At 48.5% G+C, this 14,890-nt stretch overlaps 1 protein-coding gene across 4 annotated transcripts in view; it reads left to right on the forward strand.

The window, feature by feature from the left end:
• CTNNB1 (catenin beta 1) overlaps positions 1-14,890 on the forward strand; it is a 224,098-nt gene that overhangs the window by 160,926 nt on the left and 48,282 nt on the right. For all 4 annotated transcript variants that reach the window (XM_033930447.1, XM_033930448.1, XM_033930446.1 and 1 more), the window contains one exon: positions 8,111-8,261. In XM_033930447.1, coding sequence (XP_033786338.1) covers positions 8,111-8,261 — 151 coding nt within the window. The remainder of the gene's footprint in view (positions 1-8,110; positions 8,262-14,890) is intronic.

Here is a 14,890-nt window from a genome sequence, read left to right on the forward strand (position 1 = left end):
CAGGAGCGCTCGTTAGCCTCCTTGGTCCGTCCAAAACCTCGAGCCACGCCGCAGAAACCCTTCCGGCCTTCCCCGAGGAGGTACCCCCAAAAGTCGACCCCGGCTTTTTCAAGGCCACCGCCTCGGCGCCCCCCTCGACAGGGCAGAGGGGGACAAACCAAATCTCCAGCGCAGGGTCCTGCCAAGCCAGCGCCGTCCTTTTGACGGGATTGGCGGATGGGGCCGGCCCCCCTCCGCCATCGCGCCGGACCCCCTTCCCATAGGGGGTCGACTCCGGTCCTTTTACGCGGCCTGGACCGAGATAACATCCGACGCTTGGGTGCTCCAGACCGTCTCCGAGGGCTACTCTCTCAACTTTTGCTCTGCGCCGCCGGAACATCCACCGGGGGCTTGCCCATACAACTGGACCCAGCTCCCCATCCTCATGGCCGAGGCCAGGGCCTTGTTGAGGCTTCGGGCGGTAGAACCTGTTCCCTCCGACCAGCGGGGGCGGGGGTTTTACTCCCGTTACTTTTTGGTCCCAAAGAAGACCGGGGACTTGCGCCCCATTCTAGACCTCAGGAAGCTCAACAAGTTCCTGGTCCGGGAGAGGTTCCGGATGTTGTCACTTCCGGTATTATATCCTCTCTTGGAGGAAGGGGACTGGATGTGCTCCCTGGACCTGAAGGAAGCGTACACCCATGTTCCGGTGCATCCCGCTTTCCGCAAATTCTTACGGTTCCAGGTGGGCGAGCTGCACCTGCAGTACAGAGACCTCCCCTTCGGCCTGGCCTCGTCCCCTCGAGTTTTCACGAAGTGTATGGTGGTAGTCGCTGCAGCACTAAGGTCTTGGGGGTTTCAGGTCTTCCCTTACCTGGACGATTGGCTGATCAAGGCCCCGACCAGGGAAGGAGTTATCTCAGCGACCCTAAAGTCTATCGCCTTCCTTCAACGACTTGGGTTCGAAGTGAACTTTCCCAAGTCCCAATTATGCCTGACCCAATCGCTTCAGTTTATAGGCGCAGTGCTGGACACTGTTCGCCTCCGTTCATTCCTCCCTCCTCCGCGGTTGGAGCTTTGGTTCGGTTGGGTCGTCTGATCCTTCAGCTGCCGATGGTGTCGGCTGAGCGAATGATGATGCTTCTGGGCCACATGGCCTCTACGGTCCACGTCACACCGTTCGCCAGACTGCACATGAGAATTCCTCAGTGGACTCTGGCCTCTCAGTGGCGCCAGGAGTGCGATCCTGTCTCTTCTCGCATAACGGTGACTCCTTCTTTGAGACGCTCGCTCCGTTGGTGGACCGACTCTTCGAATCTTTCCGGGGGTTTGCTCTTTCTTGTCCCTCCGCACCGCAAGGTTCTGACCACGGATCCTCGGAGTACGCGTGGGGGGCCCATCTCGACAGTCTGCGGACCCAAGGCCTGTGGTCGGTGGAGGACCGACGCTGTCACATCAATGTGTTGGAGCTTCGCGCCATCTTTCTGGCGGCTCGAGCTTTCTGCCACCTGCTCCGCGATCAGGTAGTCCTCGTGCGAACGGACAACCAGGTGGCCATGTATTATGTGAACAAGCAGGGTGGGACAGGCTCTTGGTCCCTTTGCCGGGAAGCTCTGCGCCTTTGGGAATGGGCGATCTCCTAGAACATCTTCCTACAGGCGGTCTATATACAGGGGGAACAGAACTGCTTGGCAGACAAACTCAGTCGGCTTCTCCAGCCGCACGAGTGGTCACTCAACTCCAGAGTCCTGCGCGAGGTCTTCGACCGCTGGGGGACTCCACAAGTGGATCTGTTTGCCTCCCCGGAGACTTGCAAACTACCCCTGTATTGTTCTCGGATGTACTCCCCGGACCGTCTTGAAGCGGACGCCTTTCTTCTCGACTGGGGAGGGAGGTTCCTTTATGCGTTTCCTCCTTTTCCCCTGATCTTGAAGACGTTGGTTCGTCTCAAGTCATCCAGAGCCACTATGATTCTCATTGCACCTCGGTGGCCTCGTCAACACTGGTTCTCCCTGCTTCTTCAACTCAGTGTCAGGTAGCCTCTGCTTCTGCCTGTGTTTCCCTCTCTGCTATCTCAGAGTCGGGGTTCGCTGTTGCATCCCAATCTTCAGTCGTTACACCTGACCGCTTGGTTCCTTTCCTCTTGACTTCGGTTCCGGTTTCACAGTCGGTGAGGGAAGTTTTGGAAGCCTCGCGCAAGGTCTCGACCAGGCTTTGTTATTCCCAGAAGTGGACCAGGTTTTCCTCCTGGTGTTCCTCGCGTCATCTGGATCCGGATTCGGTCCCGGTGTCTTCGGTACTGGACTATTTGTTACATTTGTCTAATTCCGGCCTGAAGACGACATCTGTCTGGGTATATCTCAGTGCCATTTCTGCTTTCCATCGGCACTTGGATGGACGTTCTCTTTCGCTTCATCCTCTGGTGACGCGTTTCATGAAGGGTCTGATCAATGTTTGTCCCCCTCTGAAGCCCCCTCCTGTCGTTTGGGATTTGAATGTTGTCTTAGCTCAACTGATGAAACCTCCCTTTGAGCCTATCGACAAGTCTCTCCTGAAATTCCTTACTTGGAAGGTGTTATTTCTGATTGCCCTCACATCTGCTCAACGGATTAGTGAGCTGCAAGCTTTGGTTGCGGACCCGCCTTTTACTGTTTCATCATGACAAGGTGGTTCTCCGCACCCATCCTAAATTTTTACCTAAAGTTGTGTCTGATTTCCACCTCAATCAGTCCATTGTCCTTCCTGTGTTTTTTCCTAAGCCCCACTCCCATTCTGGCGAGACGGCGCTCCACACGCTTGACTGTAAGAGGGCGTTGGCATTTTATCTCCAACGTACCAGGTCTCTTCGGAAGGTTCCTCAATTGTTTTTGTCCTTTGATCCTAATCGTTTAGGACATCCTGTTTCCAAGCGCACCTTGTCCAACTGGTTGGCTGCTTGTATTTCTTTTTGCTACGCTCAGGCTGGTCTTCCGCCCCCGGGTCGAGTCACGGGGCATAAGGTCCGGGCGATGGCAGCTTCGGTTGCTTTCCTCCGTTCCACTCCTATGGAGGACATATGTAAAGCTGCCACTTGGTCTTCGGTGCATACGTTCACCTCCCACTATTGTCTGGACACTCTGTCCAGAAGCGACGGCCGGTTTGGCCAGTTGGTGTTACGTAATCTGTTTTCCTAAATTGCCATCCTCCCACCTGCCCTTTTTTGGTTGGCTTGGAGGTCACCCACATGTGAGAATATGCTGCCTGCTTGTCCTGGGATAAAGCACAGTTACTTACCGTAACAGGTGTTATCCAGGGACAGCAGGCAGATATTCTCACAACCCGCCCGCCTCCCCGGGGATGGCTTCTTTGCTAGTTATGGAACTGAGGACCACGAGGTGGGATGCGCCCTCTAGTGGGCAAGAAGGCATGCACATGCGTGGTGCAGTGTAGCAAACTTGAAACTTCAATCAAGTTTGCTTGAAAAGCTGTCCGCGCTGGGGCTCCGTAGATGACGTCACCCACATGTGAGAATATCTGCCTGCTGTCCCTGGATAACACCTGTTACGGTAAGTAACTGTGCTTTATTTGAGGTCATGGCCCTTGTAGTGGAGTTGCTGCAGTCGTTGGGCTGGGTATTCATTCTTGCAAAGTGAGTTGAACCCATCTCAACACTTGGAGTATCTAGAAGTTCTCTTTGACACTGGTCTGGGGAATGTATTACTTCCCAAAGCACAGGTGTAGAAATTGCAGTTGCAAATTCTATCTCTGGGCTCTCACTGTCCCCAGGCACAGGAATTTCTTCAGGTCTTGGGCTCAATGATGAGATATGTGTTGGAGTTGTGAGCCTTCTCTGGTCAGGCTCCCTTCTTGGAGTTTTCTAGGGAGCATGGTGGTCTATGGCTTGTTCCATCCTTTCTCCCGAAAGTTGTTTTCCCTTTTCATGTGAATCAGACAGTTTCCCTTACCATCTTGGGTGATCGTGGAGGCAGTTGCACAAGTTGGATGTCCGCAGAGTTCTCCATGCCTATCTGAAAAGAACTTAAGTTTCAGAAGTCAGATCTTCTTTGCCCTGTTGGTAGGCAGTTGTAAGGGAAAAGGCTTATAAAGCTTCCATTGCGCACCTGGAGTATTCTGCTCAAGGTTTCACTTTCATTTTACTGCTTGCCCCCCCTAGCATTTATCTCCTTGCGCAGATAAATAAACTTAGCACTAAGAGGTAAGGAGTTGATTTGGTCTACACTTCCCCCTCCTCATTCGCAGTGATAGGGGGAAAAGCATAGCAGCAAATACCAAAAAACCATTAATAACTTTTCATATGTTTGCAGTTTTTCGGTAACAAACCCCTAAAAAAGATTTAAAAACCTGCGAATAACTTAACCTGATTTGTTCCGGGAGAAGCAATTTCCTCTGTTCAACACTGGGTGCAGCGATTTCCTGTGATGTACATATGGGGGCGCAGCTAGAGAACGAAAAACCGCAAATAATCACCATGGTTAACGAAACCACGAATACTAAGAGGGAAGTGTACATCGATTTGCAAAACAACAATGGGGCTAAGATCTTTTTATAGTAGGGGGAATTATTTTATTTTCAAGTTAGTGTTTGAATTGTCAATCTTGAACATTTGAATCTGCTGTCTATCTTTTGCACTGCTCAGGAAGAAAGACATTTTGTTTCTTTTTCTCTGGGGGTTGTACTGCATGCAGAATCTTGAATCTTAGGGTGTTCTTTTTTAATATATTAGTGCTTTTAGTTTTTGGTCTTCTATTTTCATAGGGGTTATCTGTGTTCTGGTAGGAATGAATGTTGAAGTATACAGTGTTTTGTGTAGTTTAATTTTGTGGTTAACCATTACCATTATGTGTTAATAAGATTATATTGTGTGTGTGTGTGTGTGTATGAAAAATGAATGGAAAAAATGGTGTTAAATTAGTATTATGGGGATGGGGTCTGGGGCGGAGATTGGGTGGGGTCTGGGCGGAGATTGGGTGGGGTCTGGCCCGCGACTTAGCCTGTGTTTGGGATTTCGGCCCCTTGATGTGATTGAGTTTGACACCTCTGCACTAGACTATTCCTCCACTCCAGTGGAGCATGCGCTTGTGCATCTGTTCTTGAGAAGCTGCCTCCCAGGAGGCCAAAATATATATTTTTTCTTCTTTCTATCACATTAACCCTTGATATTTAAGACATTTGTATCCTATTATCATATACTTCCTAGCCTTCATCTGCTTCAGTACCTTCTGCACCTTTGAGTCTGCTCTCAAAAGCAACTCCATATGGGTTCACCTCTGTTCATTTGGTGCTTATCACTATGGAAGGGAAACCTATCTCTGTACTGCTTCTCATTAGATTTATGCTAAATTTGCTTTTGACAAAACCCCCTATCAAACCTCCTCCTGTGTCATGGAACGTCTACATCAGTGTCTTGCAAACTCTGCAGCCGGTGGCATACTAAATCCAGAAGGCACCTGGAAATGCGCGGAAGTCCATCTGGCTGCAACCTGCCTGTGGAGGGATCCGGGAGGTGCGGAGAGAGGAGGAGAGACACCGGCCAGGAGGAGTCTCATCTGCGCTAGCTGACTTCCTACAGGACGTGCTTCTTGCTGCAAGAGGCGTGTCCTGTAGGCAGGCAGTTGACATGGACTCTCCTCCTCTTCGCCAGAGATGCTTGATACTTACCAAATGAAATACTTAAAAAGTTTTGGTTTTGGTAGTCACTTCAGTATTCAAGTGAGTTCAGGCCCTAGTAGTAGATTCACCTTATGCAGTTTCATCATAAGAATGGTTTTCTACATGCATCCTTCTGAAGGAGGTGTTAGATTTCCGCACTTTTCTCAAAATTGGTGGCATGCTTCTGAAGGCTTCTAGAAATTTAGCTGGGAGAAAAGTCCTGCACTGGCTTCATCAATGACCTCATCCAAATATGAGAATATATGTCCTACTTTCCTCAAAAACAGGTGAGTAACTCACTTTCTTTCAGCATCTCTCCAGTCTGGCACAGCTTACTGATATAACTCACCATGACCAGCAGGTGGAGACTGAGACATAAACTTTTGGCTTTAATACAAGTGAGTTGTGCATTCCCCAGTACACTCAGTCTGCTCTGTCTCCAGCAGTTGGAGGTGGTAAGCTTGTGTAGTCTTCCCTGGTTTAGTGTAGGCCTGTTGGATTTTGTTTAGACCTTTTCCCATCTGGTGCTGGATTGAGCTTGGGAGACCCTTTTGGGGGTCTATCCGACCTCTGAGGTATCACACTCAACGGGTTGAGTCCCTTCCCTCCACCTCCCTGAAATTTTTTTGGTTAGAGGTGCCTTAGCTGTAATCCTTACCACCATTACCGATAAAGCCTATAGCTTTGAGAGCCATGTGGGGTCTGTTCCAATTCAATTATGTTGAATTGAAATTTAAAATTAAAAAAAATCCTAAGGCAGTGCCAGTCTGAAGGGAAGCTTTCAATTACCCTTAATTGATAACCGGCACTTTATCTTTTAGCTGGAGTAATGAACACTTTTAAAGGGAAAAAGTGCTCATTGTGCTCCAGATGCGAGGTAGCATCAGCCGGCCTGTGCTTCCTTTTGGTCTGGCCATGGCTCTGTGGACGTTCACCAAGATTATGGTGGTCATGGCGGTGGCTTTGCGCAAGGAGGGCATTCTGGCTTATCACTATCTGGACGACTGGACGATCCAGGCAGTCTTTTCAGGAGAGCTCAGGGGTTTCAGGAGAGCTCAGGGGTTACGGCTCGGGTTGTGGAGTTTCTGCAGTTGCTGGGATGGATGGTCAACCTGTCCAAAAGCTGATTGATTCCTTCTCGGCACCTGGAGTTCCTCAGGGTTCTCTTTGACACCAGATTGGGAAAGGTGTTCCTCCCAGAGGCCCGAGTGGGCAAGTTAGTTGCAGATTTGCTTTCTGCTGGAGTACCGGTGTCTCGGGCACAGGATTTTCTCCTGGTCTTGGGGTCAATGGCGGCCTCCCTAGATGTGCTTTGGGCTCGTATGCGGCCGCTTCAGTATGCTCTTCAGCGGTGGTCGTCTCAGATGTAGTCTGTGGACTCTCCTGTTTCTCTTCAGGGGTTAGTTCGTCACAGTCTCCGTTGGTGGCTTCAGTCTTCCAATCTGATACTAGAAGTGAATGGATCAACCTCAATGAATTGTGCTGTTCACAATACCAATCTCCTCAATTAAGGAGCTTAGTGTGTTGGTTGCATGGCTCAGGGCAGCTGGTCTCTGGAAGAGGTGTCTTGGTCAATCAGTGTTCTAGAGACCAGAGTCATCCGGTTAGCACAGCTAGCATTCCAGACCTTGTTGACGGGCAAGTCTGTTCGAGTTCTCTCGGACAATGCCACTGCGGTGCCTTACGTCAATTGGGAGCGGGGGAACCAGGAGTCGTCTGGTGGTGTAGGAGGTGATTGCTCATTTCTTGGGCAGAGGCTCATCTTCATCTTCTGGACCAGTGGTCTCAAACTCAAACCCTTTGCAGGGCCACATTTTGGATTTGTAGGTACTTGGAGGGCCTTAGAAAAAATAGTTAATGTCTTATTAAAGAAATGACAATTTTGCATGAGATAAAACTCTTTATAGTTTATAAATCTTTCCTTTTGGCTAAGTCTTAATAATATTGTAATTTATAGCTAAAGAGACATTATGATCAAGAAACTTATTTTACTGTTGTGATTATGATGAACATACCGAGGGCCTCAAAATAGTATCAGGCGGGCCGCGATTTTGAGACCACTGAGTTTTTATTTCTTTTCTGAAAGTTTTGTAGTCTGGAGTTGTGGTCAGTAGATTGCTCCTTGTTTGGATTCTTATTGCTATTTTAGTTCACAGACTGTGTACTGGGGAATGCACAACCCACTTGTACTACAGCCAAAAGTTTGTCTGTCTCCACCTGCTGGTCATGGTGAGCTATTACTCATCAGTGAGCTATGCTGGTCTGGAGGTACTAAAAGAAAGAAAATTAGCAGGTAAGAACCTAATTTATCTTTGAATTTGGAATGAAATTAATGTTCTGCAGTAATGAAACAGAGTGGTAGTGCTAAGAGTTATCCCATTATTAGGAAAATACATGGACACATGAAACATGCACATTTGCTGCCTCAAAATTCATGTCTTCAGTACTGTTAATTTTACAGTTAGCTTATCATCTTTTGTAGCTGCTGTATTCTCCAATTGAGAACATCCAGAGAGTAGCTGCAGGAGTGCTTTGTGAACTGGCTCAAGATAAGGAGGCTGCAGAAGCCATTGAAGCGGAAGGTGCCACTGCTCCACTTACAGAACTTCTTCATTCCAGGAATGAGGGTGTTGGTGAGATTAAAATTATGCATTAAATTAAATTGCCTTTTTAAATATTTGAATGCCTTGAACTTGTTTTATTGTATGCCATATCATACTAGTCAAGAAAGGTGTAGTGCCAGTTGCTGGTATAAGAACTTTTTGAGCACATTATCTTCCTGCCATCTCCTTTCCCCAGTCAAGCCTACCTGGACAATTGGGTATCTCTACCAGCAGTACTTAAACTTGTCCTATTGACTTCAGAAATACAAAAGGCCAATCCAGAATTTGTGGATGTTATGTCCACCAGGCAGCAGGCTGAGATAGAGCCTACAGAATTGTGAGCTCTGCTGTGTAAGGGAATTGTGCAGCTGTGTAACAATTGGGTGAATTCTATCTCCAGCAGGTGAAAGATGGCTCTGTTCAACTTCTGGGCTGGTTTGATGACTGATTCTGGACTAGCCAATTTAATTGACTCCCAGTAGAGCAAAGTGATGCTATATTAAGTGTCTATAGGGTAAAGAGGCATACCAAGAGGAGTCTGGATCTCTCCTCCCTTACCCTTCCCTCATTCCATATCTTCCCAGAGGAAAAGTCCTTAGTCTGTTATTGAGAGAGACATGGGGGAAGCCACTGCTTACCCTGAATCAGTAGCATGGAATATTGCTACTTCTTGGGTTTTGGCCAGGTATTAGTGACCTGGATTGGCCACCGTGAGAACGGGCTACTGGGCTTGATGGACTATTGGTCTGATCTAGTATGGCTATTCTTATGTTCCTCCTTTCATATCTTCACATCTAAGGTTTTTGATGCTTTCAGTTCTAGGTCAGCATTTTCTGTTCAGGCTATGCCATTCAGTTTGGATATGTTACCAGGACCACTTCAGAGATCATGGTAGTTGTCACAGCACTTCTCTGATGGCAAAGGAATCAGGGTTTGCCCATATTTGGACAATGGTTGATCAGAGCTTCTTTGGGGAGATTGTTCAGTCCACTGCAAAGGTGTAGCAGTTTCTACAGACTAGGCCAGGGCCCAGATGCACAAAACTCTGACATCACGGTAAAAAATTACCATGATGAAAGTAATTTTTCTTTTACTAGTGGTGCTCAGCATTAGCATGCAAACTTATTTGCATGTTTGTGCGGAGAATTGCCGGTAAAAGGAGGGAGGAACTGTGCCTTGCACTTACCCAGAAGAGCAATTTGCTAGCACAGCTCCTGCCTGCCCTGTAAAAAAAAAAAAAAAAAAGTAGCCCCTGGTCTCCCTGCCTGCTGGTTCAGCTGATTGGGACGACTGCCATCTCAGCTGATTTGGGGATTTCCCTGCCCTGATCAGCTGACCTGGCAGGCAGAGAACCAGGGGCTGCTTTAAAAAAAAAAAAAAAATATTAACGGGTGCAGCTGTTCATGTGTTCATCTATGGCCATTTAAAAAAACCATTTACGAAACTGTACCGGCACCTTGCTTTCCCGACCCCTGGACCTTTAAAAAAAAAAGGGCAAGAGGAATGCCCACACCTTCTGCTCCGGAAGGGGGGGGGGGATGTCAGCCCCCTCTCCAATGCCAGGAGCCCCTTCCATACTCACCCTCTCCCTAACTTTAAATTGAAGACCTAATGGGCAATCACTTTGACTTTCCGTACCTTTTTTTTTTTTAAGTTCAGCAGGAGGGATGCCCATTCCCTCCTGACATCAGGCCCACTTCTTCAAAATGGCAGGCCTTCCCAGTGCATCCTGGGATGCATTGGGAAAGGCCTAAGGCCCTGATTGGCTCAGGCACCTATTGCCCCTCCCAGGGGATGGCCTGATACACTGGGAAGTGGAAGGCCCGCCGTTTAGAAGAGACGAACTTGCCGGCCTGAGGGAGTTGTCAACCCTCCTTCCAAGCATTAAAAAAAATAAAAAAGGTACAGGTTAGGGTGGGGAGTGTCCCCGGCCATGTGGCAGGAGGGAGTGAGCATCCCTTCTGATTTGATTTTTAATGTAGGGGCTCGGGGAGGGGTGCACGATGGGGGGGGCATGGATGGCTGTGGGTGGGGTCAGAGAGAGGGAAGTCAAGGTCTTTTAAAAAAATTTTGGGGGTAGGAGGTTTATGAGCTGTTAAGCCTTCTTATATCACCTGATAGACTAGTATAATCCTTATGAATGGGTTATATGCCTCACTGCTACCAGCAGGTGGAGAGTAAGAACAAACTTGTATATCAGGATAGATTCCCCCTAGCATTCCAGTCTGTCTGTCTCCGTAGCAAGTGGTAAGACTAATTCGGCTCCCCTCTTAGTACTGTTGGAACTTTGTTTTGGACTCCTGGATTCCCCTTTTATGCTGGATAAAGCTTGGACGGGTCCTGTTTGGGGTTCCGTCCGACCACGGGAATGTTAAACCAGGTGGGTCCTTCCCCCCACCTTCCTCCACTTTCTCATATTTTTGTAGAGGTGCCTCAGCCGGCGGCCTGACCCCCTGGTTTATCAGCCCTCCAGCTTTGAGAGCCGTGGAGTAGAGAGTTGCGCAGGGACAGAAATCCCACCCGTCCCCGCCAAAGTCTCACCCGTCCCCGTGAGGAATCCCACCCGTCCCCGCGAGGAATCCCCTCCGTCCCCGCCCATCCCCGTGAGGAATCCCCTCCGTCCCCACCCGTCCCTATAAACTTCAGAAATAGTTATTTCATTTAATTATGCTACTGAATTAAAGACTCTGGTAGAAACCCATTTACAAATAAGCAAAAAGACTTTATTAATTTGGAAATATTAATTGGGAAGAATACATACTTTGTAAACAGGTTTCTACCAGAGCCTCTTTTGTTTATAAATTTTTATCAACACAACTAATATACTACTTTATCCTGAAGCAAAAAAAAAAAAAAAATAAGAAATAGAATTCTTTTCCTACCTTTGTTGCCTGGTTTCTGCTTTCCTCATTCTCATTCAGTTCCTTCCATCCACTGTCTCTCTTCCTTCTGCGTCTTCCATTTGCTCTGTTACTGTGCCTTTCTCCCCCCTTCCAAATTGGTCTGGCACACATCTTCTTCCCTCCACTCCCCCCATAGTCTGGCATATCTGTCTTCTTCCCTGCCAGCGTCTTCTCCCCACTCTCTCTTCCCCATTTCCTTTCACCGTCTTTCTCCCCCCCATCTTCCCCATGTCCTGTCAGCGTCCTTCTCCCCCCTCTGTCTTCCCCATGTCCTGTCAGCGTCCTTCTCCCCCCTCTGTCTTCCCCATGTCCTGTCAGCGTCCTTCTCCCCCCTCTGTCTTCCCCATGTCCTGTCAGAGTCCTTCTCCCCCGTCTGTCTTCCCCATGTCCTGTCAGCGTCCTTCTCCCCCCTCTGTCTTCCCCATGTCCTTTCAGTGTCCTTCTCCCCCCTCTGTCTTCCCCATGTCCTTTCAGTGTCCTTCTCCCCCCTCTGTCTTCCCCATGTCCTTTCAGTGTCCTTCTCCCCCCTCTGTCTTCCCCATGTCCTTTTAGTGTCCTTCTCCCCCCTCTGTCTTCCCCATGTCCTTTTAGTGTCATTCTCCCCCCCTCTGTCTTCCCCATGTCCTTTTAGTGTCCTTCTCCCCCCCCCTCTGTCTTCCCCATGTCCTTTTAGTGTCCTTCTCCCCCCCCTCTGTCTTCCCCATGTCCTTTCATTCAGTGTCCTTCTCCCCCCCCTCTGTCTTCCCCATGTCCTTTCATTCAGTGTCCTTCTCCCCCCTCTGTCTTCCCCATGTCCTTTCATTCAGTGTCCTTCTCCCTCCTCTGTCTTCCCCATGTCCTTTCATTCAGTGTCCTTCTCCCCCCTCTGTCTTCCCCATGTCCTTTCATTCAGTGTCCTTCTCCCCCCTCTGTCTTCCCCATGTCCTTTCATTCAGTGTCCTTCTCCCCCTCTGTCTTCCCCCATGTCCTTTCATTCAGTGTCCTTCTCCACCCCCTCTGTCTTCCCCATGTCCTTTCAGCGTCCTTCTCCACCCCCCCCCGTCTTCCCCATGTCCTTTCAGCGTCCTTCTCCACCCCCCCCGTCTTCCCCATGTCCTTTCAGCGTCCTTCTCCACCCCCCCGTCTTCCCCATGTCCTTTCAGCGTCCTTCTCCACCCCCCCGTCTTCCCCATGTCCTTTCAGCGTCCTTCTCCACCACCCCCGTCTTCCCCATGTCCTTTCAGCGTCCTTCTCCACCCCCCGTCTTCCCCATGTCCTTTCAGCGTCCTTCTCCACCTCCCCATCTTCCCCATGTCCTTTCAGCGTCCTTCTCCACCCCCCCATCTTCCCCATGTCCTTTCAGCGTCCTTCTCCACCCCCCCATCTTCCCCATGTCCTTTCAGCGTCCTTCTCCACCCCCCCATCTTCCCCATGTCCTTTCAGCGTCCTTCTCCACCCCCCCATCTTCCCCATGTCCTTTCAGCGTCCTTCTCCACCCCTTTGTCTTCCCCATGTCCTGTTAGCGTCCTTCTCCCCCTTCTGTCTTCCACAAATGCTTTCAGTGTCCTTCCCCCCCCCCCGTCTTCCCCATGTCCTGTCAGCGTCCTTCTCCCCCTTCTGTCTTCCACAAATGCTTTCAGTGTCCTTGCTCCCCCCCCCCCCCCGTCTGCTGTAAGAAGGTAATTTAGATTTGCGGTTAAGGGCAGGGAGGTTTGTCGGACCAGGGCTGTTGTCGGTCGGTCGGGGAAGCGCCATAAAAGTAAGGGGACCTGGCCGGCTGTGCTACAACCGGGGCGGGGCGGACCGCCCTCCTCCCTTGGTAGCCACTCGAGCCGCGAGGCTACTCCTCCTTACCTACCCTGCCTGCAGCACAGAGCCGAACGGAAGTCTTCCCGACGTCTGCGCTGACGTCGAAGGGAGGGAGGGCTTTGTTTAAGCCCTCCCTCCCCTCCGACGTCAGCGCTGACGTCGGGAAGACTTCCGTTCGGCTCTGTGCTGCAAGCAGAGCAGGTAGGGAGAAAAGCCGCGCGACATAGTACATCCAGCCCCGCAGGATCCCCGCGACCCGAAGGGGGAACCCGCGGGTCCCGCGAGATTCCCGTCGTCCCCGTTCCCGTGCAGTTCTCTTCCGTGGAGTCTGTTCTGTTTAAGTGGAAAAAAAAGAAGAAAATCCGGAGGTGTGCCTCATTTCCCTTTAAAATTGCCTTTATTTCTGTGTTTTCTCAACTAACCAGCACTTTTCCTTGCAGCTAGGGTCAAACACCAGAGATGAATTCTTAGAATTCCTAACCGTAAATACACTAAAAGGATCATACAATCTACTTCTGGGGGACATAAACATACACCTAGAAAAAAAGGGAAAGCCAGAAGTAACCGAAATTGCTAAATTCCTAATGTCACTCGATTTCCCAATTCCAGACACAGAGATAACCTATGAAAAAGGACACAAACTAGACATAGTTACTTTCTCTCAAAAAGAAACCCTTGATCCAAAAATACAATACTACACAGGGACCTGAAAAAATGCATCTGGTCAGACCACTATATTGCCAATTTCAACCTACATTGGTAAAAAAAAGAGTTCACAACCGAAATACAAAAGTAAAAACACAAAACCAAAAACCAGTCGTGGTACCATAAACCCAACAGAATTCTGGGCTCACTATGAGTTACGTCCCACAACCAACAAAATGCAGGAATTCCCAACAAGATGGGAAAAGTTCAGTAAAGACTTCTTAGACCAAATAGCCCCATACCAAACATACAAAAAGAAAGATAGACCACCAAACGAATGGTTCGACTCAGAACTAACAAACAGGAACTAAGAAAATTGGAAAGAATCTGGCAAAAAACAAACAAAGAAATAGATGAGACAAACTGGAAACAAAAAATGAAAATATACAATAATATCAAAGAAAAACGCACAAAGCACTACGCACAAAAATTGTTTCAACAAAAATAAACAGTAAAGAATTATTCAAACTAGTAAAAACGTTAACAGACACAACACGAATCCTGAAAATGGACAATGAGAGCACCCCATCAGCTCAAACCCTAGCTAACTTTTTTTTTTAAATAAAATCACTGACCTAAGAACTACTCTACCTACACCCACAACCAATACATTTCAATACCTTGAACCCCATGATCAGGTTCTCAGAGCAGATATGAATTGGGATCATTTCGAATTCCCAAACTGGCACCAGTTCCTAAGTTTATTCAACAACTACACCAAATCTAAGTGCCTTCTCGACGAATGCTCCCCTAAAATCATGACAGTTCCCCCCTCCCCCCGACTTCAAAATGGAACTATTCACATGGTTAATAACTGCCCTTACAAACGGAACATTAAACAAGGATATGGGACACATACTAATTACTCCGATCCCCAAAGATCAAAAAACCTCAACAGCACTAACATCCAATTACAGATCTAAAGCTACAGGAAGGATTGGTCAACCTACAACTAACAGACTACCTAGACAAATTTAACACCCTCAGTGAACACCAATCAAGCTTCAGGAAAGGATACAGCACAGAAACAGTCATAGCTTCTATAAAAGACCTCCACCAAAGCACAAGACTACTACTCAAAAACAACTCACACCACCAAAAAATATCCTCTACCTTAATTGCAATCCTAATTCCAACACAAAATATACCTCGTTAACCTGTGCCTACATGAATATAAGATCAATTAGCCCAAAAGCAAACCTAATTAAAGACTGGCTGACTGAAGAACAACTAAGCTGTCTCTTCCTAGCCGAAACCTGGCTA

This window comes from Geotrypetes seraphini, chromosome 2 (genome assembly GCF_902459505.1).
Source record: "Geotrypetes seraphini chromosome 2, aGeoSer1.1, whole genome shotgun sequence".
Taxonomy (NCBI): domain Eukaryota; kingdom Metazoa; phylum Chordata; class Amphibia; order Gymnophiona; family Dermophiidae; genus Geotrypetes; species Geotrypetes seraphini.